Source organism: Neurospora tetrasperma (assembly GCF_000213175.1).
Source record: "Neurospora tetrasperma FGSC 2508 unplaced genomic scaffold NEUTE1scaffold_81, whole genome shotgun sequence".
In the NCBI taxonomy this organism is placed as follows: Eukaryota; Fungi; Ascomycota; class Sordariomycetes; order Sordariales; family Sordariaceae; genus Neurospora; species Neurospora tetrasperma.
In genome coordinates this window covers 2,301,391-2,327,975 of record NW_009799179.1, presented here as the reverse complement: position 1 = coordinate 2,327,975, position 26,585 = coordinate 2,301,391, and the positions used below count along the sequence as shown (strand labels likewise).

Genomic DNA, 26,585 nt, shown 5'->3' with positions numbered 1-26,585 from the left:
GGGTTGTCTGTGGATTCAGGCCACATAGCCATTTCTCGGGTGCATGCTGCGATACCGAATAAGAGGTGAAGACAGGGAGAAAAATCGCATCGTAGGAAGTGTGTCACTATTCAGATTGAGTATTGCCTGGATGGTTAGAAAACTGAAGGCGCGCCCAATTCTCGGATAAGGCAGACGGCCGTTGTCTAGACTATAGGCTTGAAGGTAGGTGAGCTGGAAATTGTGGCAAGCGTCGGCCTGATGCCGAAGTAATGTCGAAGTGAAATGGAATCACTGCCGCTCTCTCTGAAGTACCTCCAAAGTGTTTGTCCGGTGACGCTGGCCGTTCTCACCCCGGGGACGGACGAAACACCGCATCGGCCTCGACCATGACACCCAAGATGCGGGGGTCGGACCTCAGCTGTCAGCGGGGTCATTGGGTGGACAGCCGAGCAGCCTCAAAAGAGGGGCACCTCCCACCCTGAAAGACGCAGGCGGGGAGCTGTAGTGTCGGTACTCCAGTGCTCAACGATATCATCCAATCACAAGCCGACTTGACCATCGAAAGGCATCGAAGGTCCAGAGCTTTCCATTCCCTTTCCACGGCCGCCAGAGTCGACAGAAGGCCGCCCAGGCCGCTGCCGTTTCCAGTCATGTCGCGCCCTCTTTCTCCCGGTGAATAAATCTGGTGATCCTTCAGCCTGACTCTCGACGAGGCCTCTTTCCTGGGCACTGACATCCAATTCCTTGATACCCAAAAGCAAGATTCTGTAACGCACCAGTTTGCATTCCCCGTCGCATTTCCTCTTTCCCGAGATACCCATATCACCTTCAGAAATCCCTAATACAAGTAACCACACACCATAATGTCGACCGCGGACGAGCTCAAGGCTCTTGGCAACAAGGCCATTGCCGAGAAGAACTTTGACGACGCCATGTAAGCTCTACCCTACCGCCGATATCACATACATCTATGTCAGCTATCCACTGACACTGGCTGTCCCTTTACAGTGACAAGTTCACACAAGCCATTGCCCTCGACCCTAGCAACCACATCCTCTACAGCAACCGTTCCGCCGCGTACGCTTCCAAGAAGGACTGGGACAATGCTCTCAAGGATGCCGAGAAGACCACCGAGATCAAGCCTGACTGGCCCAAGGGCTGGGGCCGCAAGGGCACAGCGCTCTTCGGCAAGGGTGACCTGCTGGGCGCAAACGATGCCTACGAGCAGGGCCTCAAAATTGATCCCAACAATGCTGGCATGAAGAAGGATTTTGAGGCTGTTCAGCGCGCCATGCAGCAGGAGGCTGGCGGCGGTGATCTCAGCGGCGGTATTGGCCAGATGTTCGCTGATCCCAACCTCATCCAGAAGCTCGCCGGCAACCCTAAGACGGCTGCCTTCCTCTCCGACCCCGCATTCATGGCCAAGCTCCAGGCTGTCAAGCAGAACCCTTCGAACGCCCAAGATCTCTTCTCCGACCCCAGAATGATCCAGGTCCTTGGTGTCTTGATGGGTGTAGACATGGAGTTGAGGGACTCGGACGTGCCCCCTGGAGCCCCCCAGGAGGACGTCAACATGACTGATGCCCCGGCCCCCAAGCAGGAGACGCCACCAAAGCCCAAGACGCCCGAGCCCGAACCCGAGCCCGAGCTGGATGAGGAGGAGTTGGAGAAGAAGAAGGCCAAGGAGGCGGCCGACAAGGAAAAAGCCCTTGGTACCGAGTGCTACAAGAAGCGCAACTTTGACGAGGCCATCAAGCACTACCAGGCCGCCTGGGACTTGTACAAGGACATTGTCTACCTCAACAACCTCGGCGCCGCCTACTTCGAGAAGGGCGACTACCAGGCCTGCATTGACACCTGCAAGAAGGCTGCCGAGGAGGGTCGTGCTCGTTATGCCGACTTCAAGGTCATTGCCAAGTCGCTTGCGCGTATTGGTTCTGCCTACGAGAAGATGGGTGATCTTACCAATGCGATTGAATACTACAACCAGAGTCTGCGCGAGCACCGTACCCCTGAAGTCATCAGCAAGGTGCGCGCGGCTGAGCGCAACAAGATCGAGGCTGCCCGCAAGGCCTACATTGACCCCGTCAAGGCTGAGGAGGCTCGTGAGGAGGGTAACAAGAAGTTCAAGGAGATGGACTGGCCCGGCGCCGTTGCTGCCTACTCGGAGATGATCAAGCGTGCTCCGGATGACCCCCGCGGCTACAGCAACCGTGCTGCTGCTTTCATGAAGCTCCTCGAGTTCCCCAGCGCCCTTGAGGACTGCGAGACGGCCATCAAGAAGGACCCCAAGTTCATCCGTGCTTACATCCGCAAGGCTCAGATCTACTTCGGCATGCGCGAGTACAGCAAGTGCGTTGACGCCTGCACCGAAGCCCGCAAGATCGACGCCGAGTACCACAATGGCGCCAACGCTCGTGAGATTGAGCAGCTGGAGCAGAAGGCCTTCAACGCCATGTATGCGGCTCGCGAGAACGAGACCGAGGAGCAGACAAGGGAGCGTCTGGCGCGTGATCCTGAGGTATGTCATATCGTTATACCAAATTCGCTGTTTGCAACATATACTAACCTATTCGCGTTCAGATCATGGGTATCATGTCCGATCCTGTCATGCAGGCCATCCTCCAGCAGGCTCAGTCCGACCCTGCGGCTTTGGCCGAGCACATGAGGAACCCCAACGTCAGGACCAAGATCCAGAAGCTTATCGCTGCTGGCGTTATCCGCGTTGGCCGGTAAAACAGAAAAAAAAATTAAACGAAAGGGGATCAAAAAGGGGCATTGGTTAGGCCGGGGATCATAGCATTGGCGCTTGGGAACGAAGGTCGGAATGGCGTGGGTTTCTTGAACACACATTTACTCCCATTTGAATGGGAAATCATACCATCCCTTAATGAATTGCATGAGAAATGAGAGTTTATCTTTACCACTTTTCTGTACAGTAAATTCGGTTCATGTCATTACGGAGACGATTTGTCAACATTTCGTGTATAGTTTCACCAGCGCACAAGGACATGGAATCTCTTTTTGCCCGCTTACTTCTTGGAACTTTGTTGTTCCATGTGTCCAAGCACGGGATTCGACACCGTAGTAGGCAGGAGACTCCGATTACCTCTTAAGTATTTCTTCTCACTGCGTAAAGCGGGATCCCGAATACTAGGCAGTGTACCGACACATGGCAAAGCTAATTGCCATGATATTGCACCGCACATGTCGGTATCTACTTGCCATCTTCCTGGAAGGGTATCAAGAATGTATCGCTAACAGCGCTCATCGCTAAGCCTAAACAAAGTCGGCTATAATCGGCCGTGGAAAGAAAATGGAAACGAATAAACAATCTAAAAGCTCGTAACGCAACGCAACGCAACGCAACGCAGGCGCCGAAGCAACGCATTATCCGTTCTGAAGCATGGCCGCCATGCCATGCCTGTGCACTGCATGTTGTCATGCTCCCGTCGAACGACCGAGCAGCCAACGCTGCATATAAGGTACCTCTTTGCCCGCCTGCAAAAGCACAACAAAAAGCCAAAGCCCTTTTCCCACTGACCTCGTCCATCCCCGACAGCAGTTCCAGTTTCAATCTTCCTCCTTCCCTTCCTTCCTTCCACCTCCTCAAATCTTCTCCTCCTCCTCCTTCTCCTCCACCTCCTCGTCATCCCCAGCACCAACACTTGTCGTCACCAAACCCTCAAAAAACAACCTTTTGACCTCCTCTCCGTCCCACCTCACAACCTTCACCCCCGGCTCCCCCACCAGCGCCTCCTTACACTTCCTCCACCCGTCCTCATCAACAGGCTTCGTCGCCTCCTCCACCACCACCGTCTCAAACCCTTCGTTATGTGCATCCATCGCCGTGCTCCACACGCAGTAATCGGCCGCCAGTCCCACCACATAAACGTGCGTTACCTTGGCCTCCTTCAACATGTGGGCCAGGCCCGAATCGCTAACGCGGGGTGAGGTAAAGGGGTCGTAAAAGGCCGAGTACATTTCGACGAGGGGGTTGGTTCCCTTTTCAAGAATCCGGTCGATTTTGGAAACGTCCAGCTCGGGAATGAGGCTAGCCCCGGGGGTGTCGGCGATGCAGTGAGAGGGCCAGAGGCGGGTGGTGTAGGACTCGGAGGGGTTGTGGGGGTTGTGGACGGTGGTGGTGGACAGGAAGGGGATGGCGGCTTCTCCGGAGGAGTCAGGGCAGCAGGGGGAGGAGGAGGGGGAGGAGGTGTGGTTGTGGTTGGAGGCGAAGGAGATGTGGTTGGGCGGGTGCCAGTCCTTTGTGGCGACGCGGAGGACGAAGAGAGGGGAGGAGAGGAGGGTGTTGATTAGGGGGGTTATGGAGCGGCCGCCGGTGACTGCCAGGGTGCCGTTCTGTTTTGCAAGACAAGTGTTAGTGTTTGAGTATGGGTGAAGGTGGGTGTGAAATCAAGGTAAAAGTGAGTGGACTGCTGTGATGTGATGAGTGAGATGATTTGACTTGGGATGAGATGAAGAAAGAGATGGGTCTGTGTGTACTTTTGCAAGCCACTGAGCTCATAGGGAGATTGTAAGTGGTCTGTCTGCCCGTAGAATGAGGCTTACACGGCGACGACACGAATGGTATGTTCTCGCCGCTGTGCGATTGATTTCCAGCTTTCTTGAAGTAATGAAAGAGGGCAGGACAATGCGAGGATTCAGATGATAATAAGTGAGGATAGTCAGGATGGGTGAAAAACGTCACAGAAAAAGACTAAAAGATCGATGCTGCGGGTTCTGTACAGGTATGTGCAGGAAGCAGATCCTGAGGGCTTACCGGTGGGCAAAAGTCCTCTTGCATGTCAACCACCAGGAGAGCCGGCCTGAAATCGGGCTCCAGCTGAGCACCTTGCCCGTTTTCTAGCAGGCGTGTTTGATGCACATTGAAGATGCTTGGGGGCATCAGCCACTCAAGGAAGCCCATGATACTCGGGTGTGTTTATTCAACAGACGACCCTACAGGTTCTTTTGAGAAGAATCAGGCGGTTGGTGATGGCCGTCGCAGGTGGATGTCGCAATCAGCGAGGGCGGCGAAACGGGAGGCACCAACGCAAGTTCAGATAAGACGGATAAACAAGCGTCGATAAGGTCCCTGAACGCCACTGGACCTCACTCATCGGCGCACACCACCAAGGAACGGCGCCTGTGCGCGAACGGTTATGCAATGCCTGAGGGTTAGGGTTCCAAGATTCAACTCACTCCTACCCATGAGCTTCCGCTCGCAACACTTTCGTACCTCCGCTTCACCGTGATGGGGGTTGTTCATTTTCAACTTGGTTGCATCTGGAAAAGTATGTCGAGCCGAAGTTGACGTGATATGCTTTTATCAATGCAGGCTCAACGTCTTGGTACGACGTGATCTGAGAATGATATTGAAGAAGGGCGGCCTTTATGTACTGTGGAAAATGCAAAGAGCGTGAAACAGAAGTCCGAGTATTAACTCCGCCTATGAACGCTCCCTGTAGCTGTGAGGGGACTTTGGACTCGGTAGCATTGGGTACAAACGCAGCTCCAACGTCTGCACTTCGGCGGGGTTTTACGTTCCAAAACCCAGAATCAATGCTTCCCAAAGTCCGGCTCGAAAACAGATGGTCATTGCGACAGCTCACCTATCATATTCAAGCCCCCCCAACGCTAGAGAAACCCCGAATTCCGAGAAACTGTCAAGTCCATCATCCGTACACTCTCACCACAAAACCATAGCCAAACTCCCATCAAACTGAGCGTTGACTTTGCTGGAGTTCACAATCAGTTCAGTAATTGTAGACGGCCAGTTATGGAGGGGCATATGGCGACCCGACGCTACTGTGTGTAGAGTCATGATGGAGATGGAGGGGCAGTAAGAAATAATCAGATCATCAGATAAGCCTCATAAGCAATGACCGGTATCGATAAGCAACGATGGGTCCCGCATCAGCATTCTTGTCGCCAGGATCAGCGACCTCGTCCAAAAGCCGAGAGCCTTCTGCAATGCCACGTCCAAGCGAGCTTGACGGGCGATAACGGACGATAACGGTTACAATGGTGGGGGCTAGGGGGGGTAAATTGCGCCCAGACATCCATTCGGCCTTTTTCAGTGGGGCTGGTTATTGCAACGTGATGATATTCAGGGAACAACCTGGAGAGGCTGGAGGAGGCTGGAATTGAAACAAACCTGCCCGGCTGGGAGGGATCTGGGAGATCATGTCGATTCGCCGTGCCGGGGTTTTCGTCTTTGAAGTTTGAACGTTTGGTGCTCGTGATGACTGGCTCAGTTGGCGCTGCTCACGAGAGGAAAAAAACTTTGAACAGCCAATGATTGTGTTGTGGCCAGGTTGCCATTTTGAGATTTCTGGAAGCCGGAAAAGTGTTCGTTGGGGAAAAAAAACAATAGGAAAAGGGGGTGGTGTACAATCATTACGTAGCCGTCAAAGTGAACGATCCAGTTGGGACGGCTTGTTCCCACATGCACGCTCAAGCCACTGCACATCGTATCGAGCATCGCATATAGCCGGCGCAACATGTTCAAAGACAAAGCTGATGACGCTGGCTTGATCCCATCAATCAAACAATGATCCAAACGGCGAGTACGTATTTGTACGGTAGCCATGCGCCGGATGGTGAGAACACAAGAGAAGAGAAGAAAGAGGTTGTGGACTGTTGCCCAGTAGTGGCATGTCACTAGTAGCGATGGTACAGTGCAGGTGAATGAAACCTAGGCGGTGAAGCGACCTCGCTCTACCTTACCCAACATTCGGGCCCAAGGCGTGTTGAAATATCGTTGGTGGTTGAAGCAATAGAGATGGATCGGTGCACACAGCGTAGCCCGAATCGAGCATAGTAATGTCTTTTAGATCTCCAGTGTCTTGGGCGAACCGTCGTCAAAGTGGTAAAATGTTCCATCATGAAGAAGAAAAAAGGGGGTCGTCGTGCAGCGCGAAAGAAGCGACGCCCGGATTGGATCGTCTTGGGGAAAGACACAAAAGCGGGTGTGGCCCGTGTTACTGGCACTGCATCGTCCAACCCAGTGAGAGAGGTCCCCTGGTCCTTCCCAATTTTTTTTGGAAGTTTTTATTATTTCCCATACCTGCCTGCCTATCAAGAGGGCAACCCGGACACCCACTCCGCCTCGGTCCTCATCTCGAGCAAGCAACAAGTGACGGAGAAGTACTGTACCGATCTCCCTCCGGTCAGGATCTTGGACTTTTTTGTTGCTCAATTCAACATTGTCTAACGATTCTTCTTCCCCCTCCCCCCCCTTCCCCCCTCATTCTTTTGAAAGGTACATCAACCGTACCTCGAGGTAGCAGCTTCATTGCAGCCGCCAACCGAAACTTCAGTTTGTTCCACCACCTTCCCAGTTCCTTGGGACCGACTTGTTGCACTCTGGTTATTCTCTGCAATAATCGGACTTTGTGCAACCAAACTGAAAAGCGGGAAGAGAGATTCGCCAGCACGAGTTTCTCAAACTCCCCGTTTCGTAAGGCCAGTGCGCACGACGCAAGGTTCGCGTGACGGCTTTCACAAGCGGAGCGCAGCACCGGTTCTGTCGAGCGGTCTCGGTACCCGCGACAATTGATCGCAACCTGTGATGTAAGTTTGACCCTTTCGCGCCGCAATCCTTCCTTCAGCACTATCACCATAATCCTCGGCAAAAGAACGTGGTGCTTTCCATGTTCGGCAACCTGCGGATGGCCTAGTTCGCTCCTCCGGGTGGCACGCGCTGCTGCTGACCGCCAACTCGGGCTTATTATAACTGAACCATATGTGCCTCGCGCGCGTCGTCTCGTCTCGATTAATGATTACTGACGCTTGCCTTGTCCCAGATTCCATATCTACTGCACTCTCGACCCTGCTCAATGTCGGTCGGATCTCGTTGATCAGTCCCAATTCCCCCCTACACATCTGCCAACATGATCGCCTCGAGCCTTCTCCCCTCGCGCTTTCGAGGGGAGCAGCCGGCCGCCCAGGCCGCCACACCTTCGTGGATAAACAAAAAGGTCACCCCTCCGCTCCAGAAATTGTCCAAGATCACCTCGTCCAACCCAATTCACACCATTGTTCTCGTCGCTCTGCTCGCCAGCTCCTCCTATATCGGCCTCCTGCAAAACAGCCTCTTCAATGTCACCCGAAGCGTCAGAAAGGCCGAATGGGAGTCGCTCCAGGCGGGCAGTAGGATGCTTCGCGCCGGTGCCAATACGGAGTGGAACTGGCAAAATCACGACCCCGAAGCTGCCATTCCTGCGAATGCCAACCACCTCGCTCTTCTCACCCTCGTCTTCCCCGATACCGCCGAGTCCGGTCCCGTTGTCGCGCAGACAAACACCGTTCCCATCCCCAGTAACCTCTCGATCACGCCTCTGCCCTCGACCGCCATCTCCTTCACCTACTCCCAAGACAGCGCGCTCGCCTTCTCTCTCCCGTACAGCCAAGCTCCCGAGTTCTTGGCAAACGCCCAGGAGATCCCGAATGCCGTGTCCTCGCAGGAGACCATTGAGACCGAGCGCGGCCACGAGAAGAAGATGTGGATCATGAAGGCTGCCCGTGTCCAGACTCGCAGCAGCATCGTGAAGTGGGTACAGAACGCGTGGGTCGAGTTCACCGATCTCCTCCGAAACGCCGAGACTCTTGATATCATCATCATGGCTCTGGGCTACATCTCGATGCACCTCACCTTCGTTTCGCTCTTCCTCTCGATGCGCCGCATGGGATCCAACTTCTGGCTTGCTACCAGCGTCATCTTCTCGTCCATCTTCGCGTTCCTCTTTGGTCTCCTTGTTACCACCAAGCTCGGAGTTCCCATTACCATGGTTTTGCTCTCGGAGGGTCTGCCCTTCTTGGTCGTTACCATTGGTTTTGAGAAGAACATTGTCCTGACCCGCGCCGTTCTGTCGCATGCCATTGACCACCGCCGTCCGACCGAAAAGTCTGGTAAGACTTCCAAGCAGGCTGATTCGGCCCACAGCATCCAGTCCGCTATTCAGCTCGCGATCAAGGAGAAGGGCTTTGACATTGTCAAGGACTACGCCATTGAGGCCGGCATTCTGGTCTTGGGCGCTGCTTCTGGCGTCCAGGGCGGCCTGCAGCAGTTCTGCTTCCTTGCCGCGTGGATTCTCTTCTTCGACTGCATCCTGCTCTTCTCCTTCTACACTGCCATTCTCTGCATCAAGCTCGAAATCAACCGCATCAAGCGCCACGTTCAGATGCGCAAGGCTTTGGAGGAGGATGGCGTCAGCCGTCGCGTTGCTGAAAAAGTTGCCCAAAGCAACGACTGGCCCCGCGCTGATGGCAAGGACCAGCCTGGAACCACCATCTTCGGTCGTCAGCTCAAGAGCACTCATATCCCCAAGTTCAAGGTCATGATGGTTACCGGCTTTGTTCTGATCAACGTCCTCAACCTCTGCACCATTCCCTTCCGCAGTGCCAACTCCATCTCCAGCATCTCTTCGTGGGCTCGTGGTCTTGGCGGTGTCGTGACGCCTCCTCCGGTTGACCCTTTCAAGGTTGCGTCCAACGGTTTGGATATCATTCTCGAGGCCGCCCGCGCCGATGGCAGGGAGACTATCGTGACCGTCCTTACTCCTATTCGTTACGAGCTTGAGTATCCTTCTATCCACTATGATCTTCCTCAGAAGTCGGCCGAAGTTGAGGGTGGCGATTACACCAACCTTGGTGGCTATGGAGGCCGCATGGTCGGCAGCATTCTCAAGAGCTTGGAAGACCCTATTCTGTCCAAGTGGATTGTGGTCGCCCTCGCTCTCAGTGTTGCGCTCAACGGCTATCTCTTCAACGCTGCCCGCTGGGGCATCAAGGACCCCAACGTTCCGGATCACCCCATCAACCCCAAGGAGCTGGACGAGGCACAGAAATTTAACGATACCGCATCTGCCACCCTTCCCCTGGGAGAGTACATGAAGCCCACCGCTCCCTCGAGCCCCGTTGCTCCTCTTACCCCGTCCAGCACTGATGACGAAAATGATGCACAGGCCAAGGAGAACCGCGCTGTTACCCTTGCAGCCCAACGCGCTACTACTATCCGTTCCCAGGGGGAGCTCGATAAGATGCTCGCCGAGAAGCGTACTCATGAGCTCAACGATGAGGAAATCGTCCACCTCTCGCTCAAGGGCAAGATCCCCGGTTATGCTCTTGAGAAGACGCTCAAGGATTTCACTCGTGCTGTCAAGGTTCGCCGCTCGATCATCTCTCGCACCAAGGCCACCACCGAGTTGACCAACATCCTCGACCGCTCCAAACTTCCCTACCAGAACTACAACTGGGCTCAGGTCCACGGTGCTTGCTGCGAGAACGTCATCGGCTATATGCCTCTCCCTGTTGGTGTTGCCGGCCCCCTTGTTATCGATGGACAGAGCTTTTTCGTCCCTATGGCTACCACCGAGGGCGTCTTGGTCGCTTCCACCAGCAGAGGCTGCAAGGCCATCAACTCTGGCGGTGGTGCTGTCACTGTTCTGACTGCTGATGGTATGACTCGTGGCCCTTGCGTTCAGTTCGAGACTCTTGAAAGAGCTGGTGCTGCCAAGCTTTGGCTTGATTCCGAGAAGGGACAGTCTATCATGAAGAAGGCTTTCAACTCGACATCTCGCTTCGCTCGTCTGGAGACCATGAAGACTGCTATGGCCGGTACCAACCTTTACATCCGCTTCAAGACTACTACTGGTGATGCGATGGGTATGAACATGATTTCCAAGGGTGTCGAGCACGCCCTTAGCGTCATGTACAATGAGGGTTTTGAGGATATGAACATTGTCTCTCTCAGTGGCAACTACTGCACGGATAAGAAGGCTGCTGCGATCAACTGGATCGACGGACGCGGCAAGAGCGTTGTCGCCGAGGCCATCATTCCTGCCGACGTCGTCAAGAATGTGCTCAAGACCGACGTCGATACCCTTGTGGAGCTTAACGTCAACAAAAACTTGATTGGTTCCGCTATGGCTGGCTCCATGGGTGGCTTCAATGCCCATGCGGCCAACATTGTCGCGGCTATCTTCCTTGCTACTGGCCAAGATCCCGCCCAGGTGGTTGAAAGTGCCAACTGCATCACCCTTATGAGAAAGTGAGTATCCATTCCCCTTGATAAGTTGGAGATGCATGACTAACATATTCATAGCCTGCGTGGAAACCTCCAGATCTCCGTCTCGATGCCTTCCATTGAAGTCGGCACCCTTGGCGGTGGCACCATCCTCGAGCCCCAGTCGGCCATGCTCGACATGCTCGGTGTCCGCGGCCCTCATCCTACCAACCCTGGTGAGAACGCCAGGCGTCTGGCTCGCATTGTCGCCGCAGCCGTCCTAGCCGGCGAGTTGTCTTTGTGCAGTGCTCTTGCGGCCGGCCACTTGGTTAAGGCGCACATGGCTCACAACCGTTCCGCCCCTCCCACCCGCACCAGCACGCCGGCACCTGCTGCCGCTGCTGGTCTCACGATGACGAGCTCCAACCCCAACGCTGCTGCGGTCGAGCGTTCGCGTCGCTGATGAATGAATCGGTCATGACGAACATGGATCGAGACGATCTAACCTGGACATTTACGCCTGAATGTTCAAGGTGATTTTTGTTGTACATATATAAATATACTTATACCTATACATTATGTTAGATAGGGGATGGGGATGAAAAGTCGCATAACGTAGAGCGGGACATTCTTTTTCGTACTACGTTTGTTTTACCTGGGATGAGAAAAAACTGCTTGCTCGCAGAACCAGTAATTAGTGTGAAGGTTGTACAAAGACACAGGCCGTCGGATATACCTGCTCGAAATGGATGGATGGGTGGATGGGTGGATATTCAGTGACAGTCAGTGTCGCTTGAAGGACTACAACGTTTGAGTATATTAGCTCATACATATCTCTCTCTCTCGGAAAGTAATTCTAATAGAAAGAACTAGGTTCTTGATCATTCAGGATTCTACGCTCATGCTGAACGCTGTTCATTTGCCTTGTCTCGTGTGTTATTGTTGTGTTTTGTGTCAAGTGAAGGCATTGTTGGACAGACCGTTGTCTTGCTGGAGACTATTTCCATTTCGCCTTGTACGCACAGTCACACTTAGGCTCATATACGTATTCGTCGCACAAACTGTTGGTAAGTTTGTACAAAGACAGCATTTCCCGAAGTTTTAGGTTCCCATAATACTTCAAACTGTCCGATAAGGCGGCGTGATCACTATACTGTACTAATCGGACGTGATGCCGTGATGGAGAGCGGGAAACCAGTTGAACACAGCTCCGGCACCCCACTTCCCGAACTCTCCTTCCTCCTCTCCCGGCACGTGTCGCTTCGACTCAGAACCAACTCCCGGACTCGGTTCCCCGCCATTCCCATCACCCCCGCTCGGTAGCGCCCGGCACGTGGATGTGGAACATGAGCTTGTTCTGTTTCAGTGTCAAGTTCCGCGTCAGCACTCGGGACTTGAACCGAAACGGATAATTGTAAAATGGAACTGATGAAGAGATCGCAGGAAGTTCAGGTGTGCAGTTGCGTGTAGCCGCTACCTACTGCTGCTGCGAGTTCAATGGGGGCCTCCGTCTGCTTGCTATAAAACACCGTCCGACCTTGGTAGCTCCGGTTCTGACAGTGTGCCAGTGCCGGGGCAACGATTTTACTTTTTCTCACTTGCACTTTGAATAAGACCGAAGAGGTATTCTAAAAACAGTATAGAAGAACCGCCTACGCCCTTCGATTTACAACATTCTGTCAAAGAAATGATGCGATAGGTCCAATCAGTTTCAATCTTTACTTCCAACGTTGCGCTCGGAGCTCGGCTCGTACGTAATCGTTTGGTCTTTTCGACCTTTTCCCCCCTCATCACCTATCCATCTCCTAGATCAAAGGGCGGTCCAGATACCCTTTTACGTCTAGATTCCAGATTCCCCAACCTTACCCCAAATCGAAAATTCGCAAGGGTGGCCGTCGGAATCGACCGATCAACCAATGCTTTTCTTCGGTTCGTTCAGTCATTTTTCATTTGTTTCCTCCGAGCCGTCTTTTTTCGAGCTCACCTTTTTCTACTTGCCGATCTAGAGACTGCCGGATATAACGTTTTCCTGTGCAGCTTTGGGGCCTTTAATCTCCGCCCGAATTGGGGGACCTAGAGTTTCGCTGTCTTCGGTATACCTCTGCCGGGTAAAAGAAAAAGAAAAAAAGGGGAGCATGATACTCCCCGCCCTAGAGAAAACTAAGATTTCTCTGCTGGTATAAGTTGCTACTCTTCTGTACAGACTTGTCTTTTGCCACTGATCTATACTAACGGCGAATTTACAAGAATTAACCTATTTACCCCCGGCAGAGGTTTACAAACGTGTTGACGTTTCACGGCAGTCGTCGGATCGGTATGACTGAAGGCCCAAAAATGAGAGGTCAGACTCGGAGAGGGTCTAACTGTGATGGCAACAACAAGGTTGAATAGAGAGAAAGAAAACCTCGAGTCCTCGACATATACAGAGAAACGGTTAATCCATCCATTCGGTATGTATGAAGCACGTATGGTAGGTTATTGCTTATTACACATTGTTCCTTTGCCTTTGTAACTGTTTCTATTCACATGTTTGCCCATCTACGAAGTACGTGTTACCCGGCTTCGGTGCCGTCATGGGTATCGTGGGATGGTGTAAAAGAGTTATTGTGGGGTCAAGTCAGAGCTAACGACCCTGGACACATCGAACCGGGGAGGGGGGCAAGCAAACGCGCACCTTCCCTAATTCTGATACTTTGCTTGCTTTGAAAGTTTTTTTTCTCTCTTTCCAAGTTAGTGTAGGGTATGTACTACACTTAAAGTCCCAAGCGTCCTCAAATTCCTTTCCTTCCAGGTTTCTGTCTGTTCTTTCCTCTTGGGCAAACAATTTGGGACTTTTAACTGTGTACGCGACACCCGGCCACCGCGAACAGTTTGACCCGAGGTTTTGTTTTCATCCAGGATGATGTCCGACTAATTGTTGTTTCTTACACTCAGACCCTTTTTCGTGGTTGCGTCTCGTACCGCAGTAGACTTTGTTATCATCAAATAATCCTCTGATATCATCCCGGGGAATCAGAATACAATTCTCGCAGTAAACTGCTTGACGCTTCTATCTCTTGTATCTACCTCTCCTCCCGACTCGGCTTCCACCAAACGCTAGCATCCGGTTCCCTTCTTTTCCTCTGATCGGTCGCACAAGGTATTCTTTCTCAACGACGCATATAGGACTTTATCGACATTTCGAGTGTTCGTAGGTCCAGTACCTTGAAATCCGGTCTCACATACGAAAGAAACCATATTGCGCCTCGCACAAAGTCACCTTTTCAGTGATAAACCGAAAAGTGAGACATGGCGTCAGCGGCGCGTGGCAGTCGGGGGACACCGGCCGTTGACAGTTCGACACTCACACATACCTCGGCAGCCGCCTCAGACAACGGCAGCAGTTCCGACAACACGGTCCAAAATAACATCAACAATCCCCAAACCAAAGAGGAGCAAGAGAAAGAGCAAGAGCTCGAAAGAGCCAACGAAAATGCCGACCCAACCGCGCCGCCAACCGACCCACCAACAACGGTCACCGGCCCATCAGCCGCCCCCGAAGAAGGCCGCACCAGCCTCGAAACAACCGCCATTATCCTCGCCCTAGCCAGCGCCCTCTTCCTGGCTGCTCTGGACGTGACCATCGTGACGGTCGCCATCCCCACGATTTCTGAGGAGTTCGGCAGTACAACAGGGTACACATGGATCGGATCGGCGTACCTTTTGGCCAACGCGGCGACGGCGCCCATGTGGGGCAAGATTTCAGATATTTGGGGCCGAAAGCCGATTTTGTTAATGACCGTGGGCGTGTTTTGGATTGGCTCCCTGATCTGCGCGTTGAGCAAGAATATGGGCATGTTGTTGGCTGCGAGGGCGATTCAGGGTGTGGGTGGTGGGGGGATCATCATCTTGGTGAATATTTGTATCAGTGATTTGTTTTCGATGCGGAAACGAGGTAGGTTGTTTTTTTTTTTTTTTTTTTCTCTTTGGGGGATCAAGTGCTTTGGGGACAAAAGCTGACGGTGCTTGCGTGCTACAGGAATCTACTTTGGTGTCATGGGCATGGTCTGGGCACTGGCGAGCGCAATTGGACCCATTCTCGGAGGTACCTTCACAAGCAAAGTCACATGGAGATGGTGTTTCTACATCAATCTGCCCATCTCGGGAGTAGGCATGGCCATTTTGGCGTTTGTCCTCAAGCTGCACAACCCACGGACGCCGATTCGCCAGGGCCTGATGGCGGTAGACTGGCTCGGCTCCGTGACCATTGTCGGAGGCACGCTCATGGTCCTGCTCGGCTTGGAGTTCGGCGGCGTATCGTACCCCTGGAAGTCGGCAACCGTTATCTGCTTGATCGTGTTCGGCATCGTTGTGATCGGCATTTTTGGTCTGATCGAGTGGAAGGTCGCCAAGTACCCCGTCATCCCGATGCGGCTGTTCAAGCGCCGGGCGAGCGTGGCTTCGTTGCTGGTCTGTGCTTGCCAGGGATTTGTCTTTATCTCAGGTAGTTACTACCTCCCGCTTTACTTCCAGGCTGTGCTGGGCGCCACACCGTTGTTGTCGGGAGTGTACGTGTTGGCGTTTGCCATGTCGCTGTCCATTGTATCGGCCGCTACCGGTGTTTATATCAAAAAGACGGGCAAGTACTTGCCTCCGATCATCTTTGGCATGACAGTCATGACGTTGGGCTTTGGGCTTTTCATTGACTTGGAACCGAGGCCCAACTGGGCCAAGATTATCCTCTTCCAGTAAGCCATCTCTTTTTTTCGTCTCTCTTCGCCTTGGACAAAATGACTGACACTTGAAACAGAATCGTTGCTGGTGTCGGAGTTGGTCCCAATTTCCAAGCCCCTCTCATTGCTCTCCAAACCACCGTCCCCGGCCGCGACGTCGCCGCGGCCACAGGCACATTCGGCTTCATCCGCCAGCTCTCGACATCCATCTCGGTCGTCATCGGCGGTGTTGTCTTTCAAAACCGCATGGAGAAACAGCACGAGCGCCTCGTCCAAGAACTGGGGCCCAAAAACGCCAGTCTCCTGACGGGAGGAAGCGCCGCGTCAAACGTGGGTCGACTTGCTTCTTTGCCCCCCGACCAGCGCCAGATTGCCCGTGGGGCCTACTTCAACGCCCTGCGCACCATGTACATTGTGTACGTTGCCTTTGCTGCGCTGGGCTTGTTCGTCTCGCTGTTTGTTGGCTCGAGGACGTTGAGCAAGGAGCATGAGGAGCATAAGACGGGGTTGGATAATATGAAGAAAGCGAAGGAGGATGCGGCGGGTGAGGGGAGGAGACGGGCGCCTGTGGATGAGGAGAAGGCGGGTAGTAGGTAATGTTTTTCTGAACAAGAAGAAGAGGCGGTTGGAGTTGGGATGGGTTTTGGAAAAGATGGCGTTGGGCGTGAGATGGAGGGGGAAAGAGGGAGTAATACGGACTGGACTACATGATTACTCAGTATATCCTTGTATCAACATGCGAAAACCGTCCTGGAAGCTGTTTCTGTAATCAGTTTCTAGGAAACGGAGGACAAACAAACAAACAAAAGATAGAAATATACCCAGCACTCCTAGTACAACACCCGATACAAATACAGAAATGCATACATCCCCACAAGGGTCTTCTCCACCGACTTTGGAAGGCCACCGACCCATACACACACCCACGAAGTACACGTGGTGATACCAAACATGGTTGGGTTCTCTACAGAAATACTGTTTCCTCAAGCTCCAACCCCCAGAGCACAAGCCATCCATGCCTTTTTAGCGATGCATTCGCACAGCGGGTGTAACCCTATAATTTAGGCAAAAATACGCGAAGGATACGGAGAAGGTTCCATTACCGCGCGCTAGAAATATTCCCGCTTTATTTGAAAGGATAGGTACCCTCCCTTAGCTAAACGCCAGGCTTTGTTTTGTTCGCGAAGTTCCCTTTTGATCTTTTGGTTCGTTTGGTGTTTCTCGAGCCTGTAATTCTACATATGTCGGTACCTCTCGGGCGGGTTTGAGGCATCGGCCGCGGCCGCCGGGCGCAAAACACTTTCCTAGAAGAGTAATATCTTGGCTTGGGGAAGGGAGGGGATTGGTTCGTTGTTTTATAGTGAGTGTGTGAGTGTGGGGGGGAGGGTGTGAGGGTGTGAGGTGGATGTTGTTTTGTTTTGTTTTGTGGTCTCTATCGATACTGCACTATGGTGGACGAGAGAGAGGAAGCAGGATTGGTTACTGGCGTGGAGCGACACGGCACAGAGGTACAGAAAAGAAAAAAGAAAGAGGGAAGAAGAAACGGTACAGACGGAAATCGTAACCGGGTACGTGGTAGTGGTGCGCTTACCTATGTACTTGGGTACTTGGGTACTTTGTACACATCACCCCTTGTTTGATTGTTAGCTCGGTACTGTTAACCCCCATAGAAAAGGACGTAGAGCAAGAACCACGCTAACAATTAAACCAGGGTTGATGTATATGTGCAGCGAGGTGCAACTAACCATTCGGTTCTCAAAGCTCAAACGCTTGGCTGTTTTCTTGGCACAGAGAAAAGAGGGAGAGGGTGACGTTTGAAACGAAACGAAACGAACTAGGAGTTGGGTCGCTGACATCATCACCAAATAAATAGGTAAGATGACCTGAGTTGGTTACTTCACTTCCTTCGTTTCGACGGGTCAAATGCCAAAAATTCGCTGCAAGTTGTTGTGTGCACAGAACACGATTAGTGCGCTTGAGCTCGGGAAACAGTGTTTTGCCCTGCAGTTGTGCATCGTTACATAGGTATCTCTGATGTCTGTTTGTGGTCCCTTGGTGTTATGCAACTAGGCTTGCCTCATATACTCATCCTCTTTTGCTATGATTTAGGAAGAACCAAAGGGCTAAACCTACTGAGCTTGGTTCTTTCCTACTAGCAGATATCAAACGTCCATTTGAGGCTCTTGAGGCGTCTTGATACAAGTTGAAATGAAGGAGGGTTGCGTCCGTTCACACTCACTAACAAATGTGGGTCTTTATGTTCCGAGTTGAAAAGATTCCTGATGCGCCACCGAAAGATTTCGACTGTAACTTTCCCCAAATCATCCCCAGATGAGGTCCCCCGAGCAACAACACATGGACCTGATATCGTTCGAATTAGTAGCTCACATCATTAACTCAGCCTCGCAAGATTCGAAGAAGAGACAGGATGGTAGCTGTGATAACCCGCGAATCAGGATGAGGCAACGGGCTGTTTCAAACCCCCCGGCTCATGCAACCTCACCCATCATGGTTCATCCGGAGCCTGTCCGTCCGCGATCGAGTCCACTTCGGTTCATCGCTTGCCTGACCTTGAGATTTGATGGCCAGCCGCCGGCCATGCCGACTATGCCGATTCATTCCAAGCTGGCCAGGGTTGGTGCCCATGGTGCTTGCGAGTAGACGCACAAAGGGGTTTAAGAGGGCACGCATGTCCATGGCCGTCCAAGTTTATGAGATTCTCGACAAGAGGCAGACACTCGTTCCCTCCAGCCGTATCATCCATCGACAAGTTTGTTGTTTGGAAGAACCAATCCATCTTTGACGACAATGAAGTTCTCGTCCTTCGCCTCCGGCCTCTTGGCCCTCGGCGCCTCCCTCGCGAGCGCCGCAGAGGTCGTCAAGCGTGCTTCGCTCCAGCAGGTCGCCAACTTCGGCTCTAACCCCTCTGGCGTCAAGATGTACCTCTATGTCCCCAACAAACTCGCTACCAAGCCCGCCATCATTGTCGCCATTCACTACTGCAGCGGCACCGCTCAGGCCTTCTACCAGGGCACTCAGTATGCCCAGTTGGCTGAGAAATATGGCTACATTGTCAGTGCTGGGCTTCTTGTGTGTTTGACCTTCTTCTCGAGAACATCACTAACAGGGGCTGCTATGGATAGGTTATCTACCCCGAATCTCCCTACAAAGGCACTTGCTGGGATGTCTCATCACCGGCCTCTCTCACCCACAACGGTGGAGGCAACAGCAACTCCATTGCCAACGTAAGTCTCCAGACAGCAATCTGATCATGTCAAAGGTTTTTGATTGCTAACAACACATCGGTTAGATGGTTACTTATACCATCAAGCAGTACGGTGCCGACGCCAGCAAGGTCTTCGTCACCGGTACCAGCTCCGGCGCTATGATGACCAACGTCATGGCCGCTACCTACCCGGAGCTCTTCGCGGCGGCGTCCGTGTACTCTGGCATTAGTGCCGGCTGTTTTGCGACGGGCACCGTCAATGGCTGGAACTCGACCTGCTCGCAGGGCCACTCCATCCACAGCCAGCAGGAATGGGCCAACGTGGTCTTTAACATGTATCCAGGCTACGAGGGCCCTCGCCCGAGGATGATGATCCATCACGGCTCCGCCGACACTACCCTCTACCCGCAAAACTTCAACGAGACACTCAAGCAGTGGGCCGGTGTCTTCGGCTACACGTACGGCCAGCCCCAGCAGACTCTCTCTAACCAGCCTGCTTCGGGTTGGACCAAGTACGTTTACGGCCCCAATCTAGTTGGTGCATACGGAACTGGCATCACACATGCCACTCCCATGTTTCCTCAAGATGATCTCGAGTGGTTCGGTATTACTGGCAACAACAACGCCTCGCCTAGCAAAGCTGCTCCTCCTGCTACCACTCATGCTGCTGCGGTTGCTGCTCCTACTACCACGCTTCTTGCCTGTGTCAGGCCTTCGACTGCTCCGGCGACCCCTAGCTCTGCTGCCCCTGCTGCCCCTGCTGCCCCTGCTAGCAAGGGTGGGTGCACCGTCCAGCGTTGGGGCCAGTGCGGAGGCAATGGATATACTGGCTGCACTGCTTGCGCCAGCTCTACTACTTGCAAGAAGATGAACGATTGGTACTCTCAGTGCGTGTAAAGGAGTGGGAAGCGTGCTCTGAGGGAGAAATGGAGAAAAGAGTCAAGAGATGACCAAGGAGAGGGAACGAGAAATTTGTTGATTAGTCCAACCACGAGTCATGATTACTTGTGAAGATGACGACTATGACTTCGATGTACATACTTAAGCCATATATATATTTACCTCTACAAACCCATACCATAACTGGTCTCTTGCAGCCTTCCAGTGACTTATCCAAACATCCTCACCTCCATATCTCCCCTCTGCTTATTCTTTTCACTCACTCTACCTACAGTACTCACTCCTTGGGTGGCTGCGGGAACTCGTCCAGCACCGCCTCCTCACCCACCAATTCAACCACCACCTCCTTACCCCTCTCTACTCCCTGTGACCCGTCAACATCAACAGCAAACCGATAAGTCCCCGGATACAAAACCGTGTTCCCGTCTCCATCCACCCTACTAATCGCCCCCAAGCTCACCGGCACATCTTTAACCGTAACCGTCTCCCCCGGCTTGATATCTTTCACCCGCTTATAGCTCACCAACGTCTTGAGCGGGTACGGTTTAGGTCCGAATTCTCCAGACAAAAAGAGGAGGGCGACGTAATCGGAGGTGTGGGTGCCGGTGTTGGTTATGGAGATGGAGAGGGCGGAGTTGGCAGAAGGGGAGAAGGGACAGAGGTCGAGGTGGGTGGCGGTGCAGGGGGTGAGGAGGGAGGGGATGGAAAAGGAGGGGGAGGGGGAGGAGGCGTTGGAGGAAAGAGAAAGGGAGACGTTGAAAGTGGTATAATGAAGTCCGTAACCGAAGGGAAGGACGGGGTTGGAGTACCATTTGTAGGTGCGGCCGGGGGAAGAAAGGGTTTTGTTTCCGGGGGTTGAGCGGGGTTGGATTGTTAGGCTGCCGCTTCCTTGAACGGAGACTTCCTCTTCCGGGTTAGAAGAGGAGGAGGTGGAGGAGGAGTGGTTAAAAGGACGCAACGCCATCTCCGTCAACGGTACCTCGTCAACATAGCCTTCCGGGTATTGAGTTACCGGCAACCGTCCCGCCGGCGCTTTCTTGCCTGTCAAAACATCAAATACTGCCGTCCCGCCCGACTGGCCTGGGTAGCCGACCCACAAAATCGAAGACACGTTCCCGTTTTCTAGGAGAAAAGAATCATCCACTTGGTCGCCTAGCTGGATGACCACCAACGGTTTCCCCAGTCCCGCCAGCTCCGAAAGCAACTTCATTTGCGCCTTCGGCCACGCGATGGACTCTCGATCGAGATCCTCCGAAGCAACAGTCGTGTCCGTCCCACCGAAATATAAAACCACATCAGCCCCTTCCGCAGCCGCCAAAGCGGGAGCGGTCCAAGTATCCGGGTCACTGGCGTTCACAACAGGACCGTTGGCGTAGGAAAAGGAGAGGTTCAGCTGCTGCGCGGCGTAGAGCGGGTTATGATAAAAGGGCGGTATACCGGAGTACGGACCGCGCATCGTCCCAGTGGCATTGGCCCAGTGGCCTATCAGCGCTACTTTCTTCCCTGATGAAAAGTCCAAGGGGAGGAGACTACCGGAGTTTTTGAGCAGGACGATACCCTCCGTCGCAGAACGGAGAGCTAGTTCTTGGGTGGATGGGGTGTTGACGTCCTCCCAGTTTAGGGCGTCATAAGCTGGGGAGGAGAACGAGCCACCATCGCCGCCGGCGACAGCAGAAGAACGGCCGTGGTCGAGATAGCCGGCGCGAATAAGACCTTCGTAAAGACGGCGGAGGGCGGTGTCGATGACGGCTTCCGGGAGAAGGGACTGGTTGTAAGCGCCGACGACATCCGTGAGCGGGGAACCCGATACCTCGCAGACCGTGTCAGTACCGGCTTTGTAGGCCGCTGCGGCGGCTTCGGCGGGCGTTTGCGAGAAGTTGTGGTTGTCAGGTAGAAAATCCAGGATGGCATTGCAATCAGATGTGATGTAGTTGTTGTGTTCGGTCCAGTTCCAGTGGTCGCGCAAAATGGTCATTAGGTATGTATTTGCGCAGGCTGGCTGTGCCGTCGTGAGGTTGATTATCTCGTCTGGATTGCCGCCTGCCATGTCACGAATGGTGAGGGCGTTGTAGCTGGATTTGGGACCGACAGGTCAGCATATGCACTTCCCACTTCGAGATCTGGTTGGCCATAAGACGCTTGTAGCAAGGGAAGGACGGACATACCTGCACATGATACTCCCCACCTTAGAATCCCTCGCACACTGCTGAAATGGCGGTAAATAATACTCACTCAGATCCTGCAGAGTCACGATCGCCTCAAACTCATACCTCGTCAGGCCGTGCCACCTCTCCAAATCATATGCAGCATAATGTTTGCAAGTCGCAATCACCTTCCTCACCGTCTCGTTCCCCTCCAAGCCCGCCAACATCGCTTTCACATACCCCTTGATATGAAGGGGGTCTTCCCCGGGAGTCTCGGCCCCTCTCCCCCATCTCGGGTCTTTGTAGGGGTTGACATTTGGCGTCCAGTAATCCAGCCCGCCAAAGCCAAAGTTAGCAAATGCCCTTGCTTCGGTGCTGATGGCTGTGCCGACTTCGTACACTAGGTCGTCGTCAAAGGAGGCGCCGAGGTTGATGGCGTTGGCGAAAGAAGTGGCGTAGGAGAACGGGTAGCCGGTGGTGTTGAAGGTGACGCCGGGGGAACCGGCGACGCCGTGAAGACCTTCTGACCACCACGCATACTTGGGTAAACCAATGCGAGAGGCCCCAAGAGCTCGGCTATTTGGGCAGAGGTTAGTTTCAGTGTTACGATGTGAAGACAAGGATATGGGATGTTCTACTCAACGAGGTTGACGAGCTTCTCGTCAATGGTTAACTGGTCAACCAACGATGCTGCGCGTTCTGGTGCCGTGCCGGTAACATCGCATGCTTTGGATTTGGCTAGAGGGCCGTTGACGCAGTCGGGGAATTGAAAGGCGTTGGCCGTGAGGACAGAGGCAAGCAAAGGGAACAAGGAATGAGTGGGTGGCTTCATGGTTCATAGGTAACAAGCTGGTAGTTGACAGGCTTGTTGGTATGAATGAGTGGGACATCTGAAGATAGATAGGTATGGTGAGACATGATGGCAGTACATATATTAATTGACCATCTTAACCTTTAAACAAGATCCTAAAGTAATCACGTCTTTTCCCACTACCGGCATCCTTCAACGGCACCCTCATCCGTTGTTTCGAGTATATGACGATATGATTCTTCACTTACCCTGTTTCCCTCGTCATTGTCACCGTCTCGTCTTTACCCCAACATTTTGTAATTAAGCGGCTGAAACCCTATTGGGGCGGCTGTCACCCCATCTCCTCTTCTCCTCAGACGCACTCCGGATATTTGACTGCAACTGCGGAGAAGCCCCTTGTAAGCCGCCACTCGGCATGCACGTTCGAAGATCCCGTCCGCAGAGATCGGGACGGCGCGCACGGAGATGTAGATGCGGCCCAATGACGTAGCGCCTTTCACATTTGACAGGCCGGGGCCGTGTAATACCCAGTAGGGCCACGGGGGCCGGTGAACGCTTGCATGCGGTATGTGGAACGCGAATGTAGTTCGTTTGGAGGTCAGAGGATCTTGGCATATTTCGGCTCTTTAGTTGTAACGAGTTGTCGCTGCTGGAAGCCCTGGGTGCCGAAACATTTGCAGTCGAGGAATTTCAGTTTTTCCGGCGTCATTTGTTCTGACTTCAGTAACATTCCTGCGCCGGGGAGGAGATACACGAGCGTTGACCTTGAGTCGCCAGGTAATGACAGCAGATGCAGCCAGCGCCAAAGCAGCGGCTGCAGAGCCGACTGCTATCCCGACTTTCGCGCCGGTGGATAAACCTGGTAAGGTAGTAGCAAATCGGCCATGATGGAATAGGCAGAGACTGCAAAAGCTCTCAGGGAACGCATTATGATCAAACTCACCTGAGCCTTTATTAGACATTCCTGAATCAGACCCTCCACCCGCCGTCGGCTCCCGATCTCCTCCAGACCCAGTCACCACACCCGTCACCTTATCCTCCGTCCTGGTAGGACTAGCCACCACCAAAGGTACCGCCATCCCCGCCTCGGCGCAGTACTCATCATAAAGGTCAAAAGCGCTCGTAACCAGTGAATCGGTTGACGAAGTTCGGCAACTCTTGGCCACGCAGCTCCTGAGAAACGAGCTAGCTGTGCTGGCGTGTGCGTAATCATCGTTGCCGCCGCAATAACATTCGTTAACCCATGGCCCTCTGCACCCGAGGGCGATGATGAGGTCTTCTGCTGTGGGACCCGAATGCCAGATGCAATCTTTGACGCATTCTCGCTGTCGGAGGTAAGGCGTGTAGGAGAAGATGGAGACGGGGATATCGGCCTTGATGTGGGTTGTGAGGCTTAGGGTGATGAGTAAGGTGATGGTGAATTTTGAAGCCATGCTGCGAAGTTGAGCTGGGCCTGGCGGACAGAAGCCTTATAATTAAGTATTTTGCCGAGACTCTGAAAGAAATGGAAAAAATCGACCTCGTAGGGCCTAGATGGTTAGAGGTATGGAAACCGTATCTGGTAGAGAGACTTTCGATCATGAGCTAGGGTGGATTCAGTGGAAGCAGGGGCTTGAGAAATTTAACAGAGGAGGCCTTTTAAGCATCTCCGCGTCACGGAGAAGAAAAAAAAGGACCATTGAAGACAAGATGTGGTTGTACAACCTGAAGGCAATAATTGCTGAATGAATCATACCGTGCTCCCGCTGAGTCCCTCACTCCTCTGTGCTCATGAGACCCCCTTTTTGTAGTTTCCTTTATCCATTCCCTTTTTAGTGCCTTCTCCCTCGCTTGTTCGGCCCTTATTGAGCTCGTTCATCCACAACAAATGACGTACAGCACTGGCTGCTCGGCCATTTGAATGGAACCGCTTGTGCATCCACACTTCAGCCCCTTCTACTGCATCGAATGGCGGGAGTCTGGGCCAGTTCAAGCAACTGCATGGCCATGTATCATCCAGCTCACAATGCCACCGAACGCGAGGCGGCTGTCGACTTCATCGGTTGTCTCCATCACCAGGATGAGACACTCTGAAGGTAGATTTGACGGAGGGGTATAACTAGGACACACCCGTGCCGACTTGGACAGTAGCGCTTGATAAACCGATCATGATGGTGTTCACTCGGCAGCAACGGCGCTGGGGCCGGCCCTCCAGCTCCTGGCACCGAGGATCTCCCTCTGACGCTCAGGGTTGCGATCAGTCCTTGCGGGGCGCTCCGCCCTCTCGGTACGCTCAGTGCGCTCAGTGCGCTCGCCGCGAGGTCTGTAGGAGGAGCCCTCCTCAGCCTCCCGGACAGGAGCCTTGGACTTGGCAGGGTAGACACGAAGGGTGCCGCCCAGGATGGGCCTGCCGTTGGTCGCCGTCATAGCACGCTCAGCCTCGTCCTCGGACGCAAAATCGACGAAGCAGTAGTGGTGGCTACCGCTGCCGTTCTGAGGCCTCGAAAGAGGGTTGGGAGCGATACGCTTGCCGATAGTCACACTATCACAGAGTCAATACACCTGCACACAAATCTGGGCTGGCTTCCAACCACGAGGAGGCTCTCTTGACTTACATCTCGAACCCAAGGAAGATCTCACGGATCTCTGCGTCGTTCTGCTCCTGGTCGATCATCTCGCCAAGACCACCAACATAGAGTCTCTTGTTGTTTTGGACAACGCCCTCCTTCGCATCACTACCAGTGCGCCTCTGAGTACCATACGACCTCTGCTCCTCAGTCGCCGCGGGCTTGCTGCCGCTTCTCCAGTCACCCCACCGATCGAAAGTGGAGCGGGGCGCAGGGGAGGCGGACGCTCCCTCCCGACGCTGAGAAGAAGTCTTGGGGTGGCAAGGGCCGAGCTTCACGGAACGTCCGCAAAGGTCAACGCCAGCCAAGCTCTCAAGAGCGCGCTCAGCCTCCTCACGAGTGGTGAACTCGATGAAGCAGTAGCCAGGGTTCCTTCCGCTAAGGGGATCAACCGAAATGTGAATCTTCTCGTACTGGGTGAAGCCGGCATCCTGAAGGAGTCCCTCGACATCAGCGGGCTTGACGGAGTACAGAAGGTTGCCCATGTAGATGCGACGACCCTCGGTAAGGGCGTCAGAGTTCTGCATGGTGGTGGCGTTGCCGATTCTGTCCATAGTTGCTGTTGTGTTTTATAATGGTTGAAAGAGCTGATGAGTCGTAGATGGAGGTACGCAAAAGCGAGTAAGAAGAGTCAAAGACAATAGATTGTTTGTGGTGGTAAGGGTAACACTGAGGGCCTGAATATGAAGAAGTGAATATGACTGAGAGACCAACGCCGGGGAAAAAAATCCTATAAGGCAAAGGCGAAGTACAAACGGCCCACAAAAGAAATTTTGGAGTGTTCCACTTGCATGGCTACTCCGTTCTTTTTTGGTCCAGCCTTCCCAGCTCTTGGGTCCAACCTCGGCGTGCTTGGGCAGGCATTATACAGCCGGGGTTAGGGTTAGCCGCCGCCTTCCAACCATTTTTGGGTCTTCAAGAACCGTCCAGGGTTTTTGTCTTGACAATTCTCTGCTTATTGAAGGCAAGGGATATGGTGACCAGGTGATTATCTTCTGTTGTAAAAAGTATTACAGCAGAAAAGGGGGTTGTGCGTGACATATGTCCCGCCGCAACACGTTCGGTATGTGCATACCCTTTATGATGGGCCATACATCATAATCTGGGCTTTGGGTGGTCTCAAAGTGCCCACAACACCATGCCCTGAACCTCTGAATCAACACTTGAGGAGCGGGAGGAAGCCTGAAAATCTTGAA

General features: G+C 53.3%; 7 protein-coding genes across 7 annotated transcripts; 3 read left to right on the top strand and 4 right to left on the bottom strand.

The window, feature by feature from the left end:
• Positions 1-3,149: 3,149 nt before the first annotated feature.
• Positions 3,150-4,909, bottom strand: NEUTE1DRAFT_71058 (uncharacterized protein; the record flags this gene model as incomplete). The annotated part of the gene is made up of 2 exons (XM_009857271.1): positions 3,150-4,341; positions 4,763-4,909. The coding sequence occupies 2 exons, from the start codon at positions 4,907-4,909 to the stop codon at positions 3,592-3,594; spliced, it is 897 nt and encodes a 298-aa protein (XP_009855573.1).
• Positions 4,910-7,402: 2,493 nt separating this feature from the next.
• NEUTE1DRAFT_89746 (3-hydroxy-3-methylglutaryl-coenzyme A reductase) lies at positions 7,403-11,886 on the top strand (the record flags this gene model as incomplete). Its single annotated transcript, XM_009857270.1, has 3 exons — positions 7,403-7,557; positions 7,791-11,035; positions 11,090-11,886. 2 exons carry the CDS (start codon positions 7,878-7,880, stop codon positions 11,451-11,453), a joined length of 3,522 nt encoding a protein of 1,173 aa, XP_009855572.1.
• Positions 11,887-14,210: 2,324 nt separating this feature from the next.
• Positions 14,211-16,494, top strand: NEUTE1DRAFT_89743 (uncharacterized protein; the record flags this gene model as incomplete). Its single annotated transcript, XM_009857269.1, has 3 exons — positions 14,211-14,924; positions 15,009-15,717; positions 15,780-16,494. The coding sequence occupies 3 exons, from the start codon at positions 14,279-14,281 to the stop codon at positions 16,297-16,299; spliced, it is 1,875 nt and encodes a 624-aa protein (XP_009855571.1).
• Positions 16,495-18,510: 2,016 nt separating this feature from the next.
• Positions 18,511-19,825, top strand: NEUTE1DRAFT_89742 (uncharacterized protein; the record flags this gene model as incomplete). Its single annotated transcript, XM_009857268.1, has 3 exons — positions 18,511-18,774; positions 18,846-18,947; positions 19,013-19,825. The coding sequence occupies 3 exons, from the start codon at positions 18,511-18,513 to the stop codon at positions 19,823-19,825; spliced, it is 1,179 nt and encodes a 392-aa protein (XP_009855570.1).
• Positions 19,826-20,105: 280 nt separating this feature from the next.
• NEUTE1DRAFT_125528 (uncharacterized protein) lies at positions 20,106-23,280 on the bottom strand (the record flags this gene model as incomplete). Its single annotated transcript, XM_009857267.1, has 3 exons — positions 20,106-21,900; positions 21,994-22,548; positions 23,032-23,280. The coding sequence occupies 3 exons, from the start codon at positions 23,046-23,048 to the stop codon at positions 20,106-20,108; spliced, it is 2,367 nt and encodes a 788-aa protein (XP_009855569.1).
• Positions 23,281-23,409: 129 nt separating this feature from the next.
• On the bottom strand, positions 23,410-24,216 carry NEUTE1DRAFT_51905 (uncharacterized protein; the record flags this gene model as incomplete). The annotated part of the gene is made up of 2 exons (XM_009857246.1): positions 23,410-23,642; positions 23,727-24,216. The coding sequence occupies 2 exons, from the start codon at positions 24,214-24,216 to the stop codon at positions 23,410-23,412; spliced, it is 723 nt and encodes a 240-aa protein (XP_009855548.1).
• A 724-nt stretch (positions 24,217-24,940) lies between these two features.
• On the bottom strand, positions 24,941-25,916 carry NEUTE1DRAFT_113950 (uncharacterized protein; the record flags this gene model as incomplete). Its single annotated transcript, XM_009857266.1, has 2 exons — positions 24,941-25,304; positions 25,378-25,916. 2 exons carry the CDS (start codon positions 25,914-25,916, stop codon positions 24,941-24,943), a joined length of 903 nt encoding a protein of 300 aa, XP_009855568.1.
• Between the last annotated feature and the right edge of the window lie 669 nt (positions 25,917-26,585).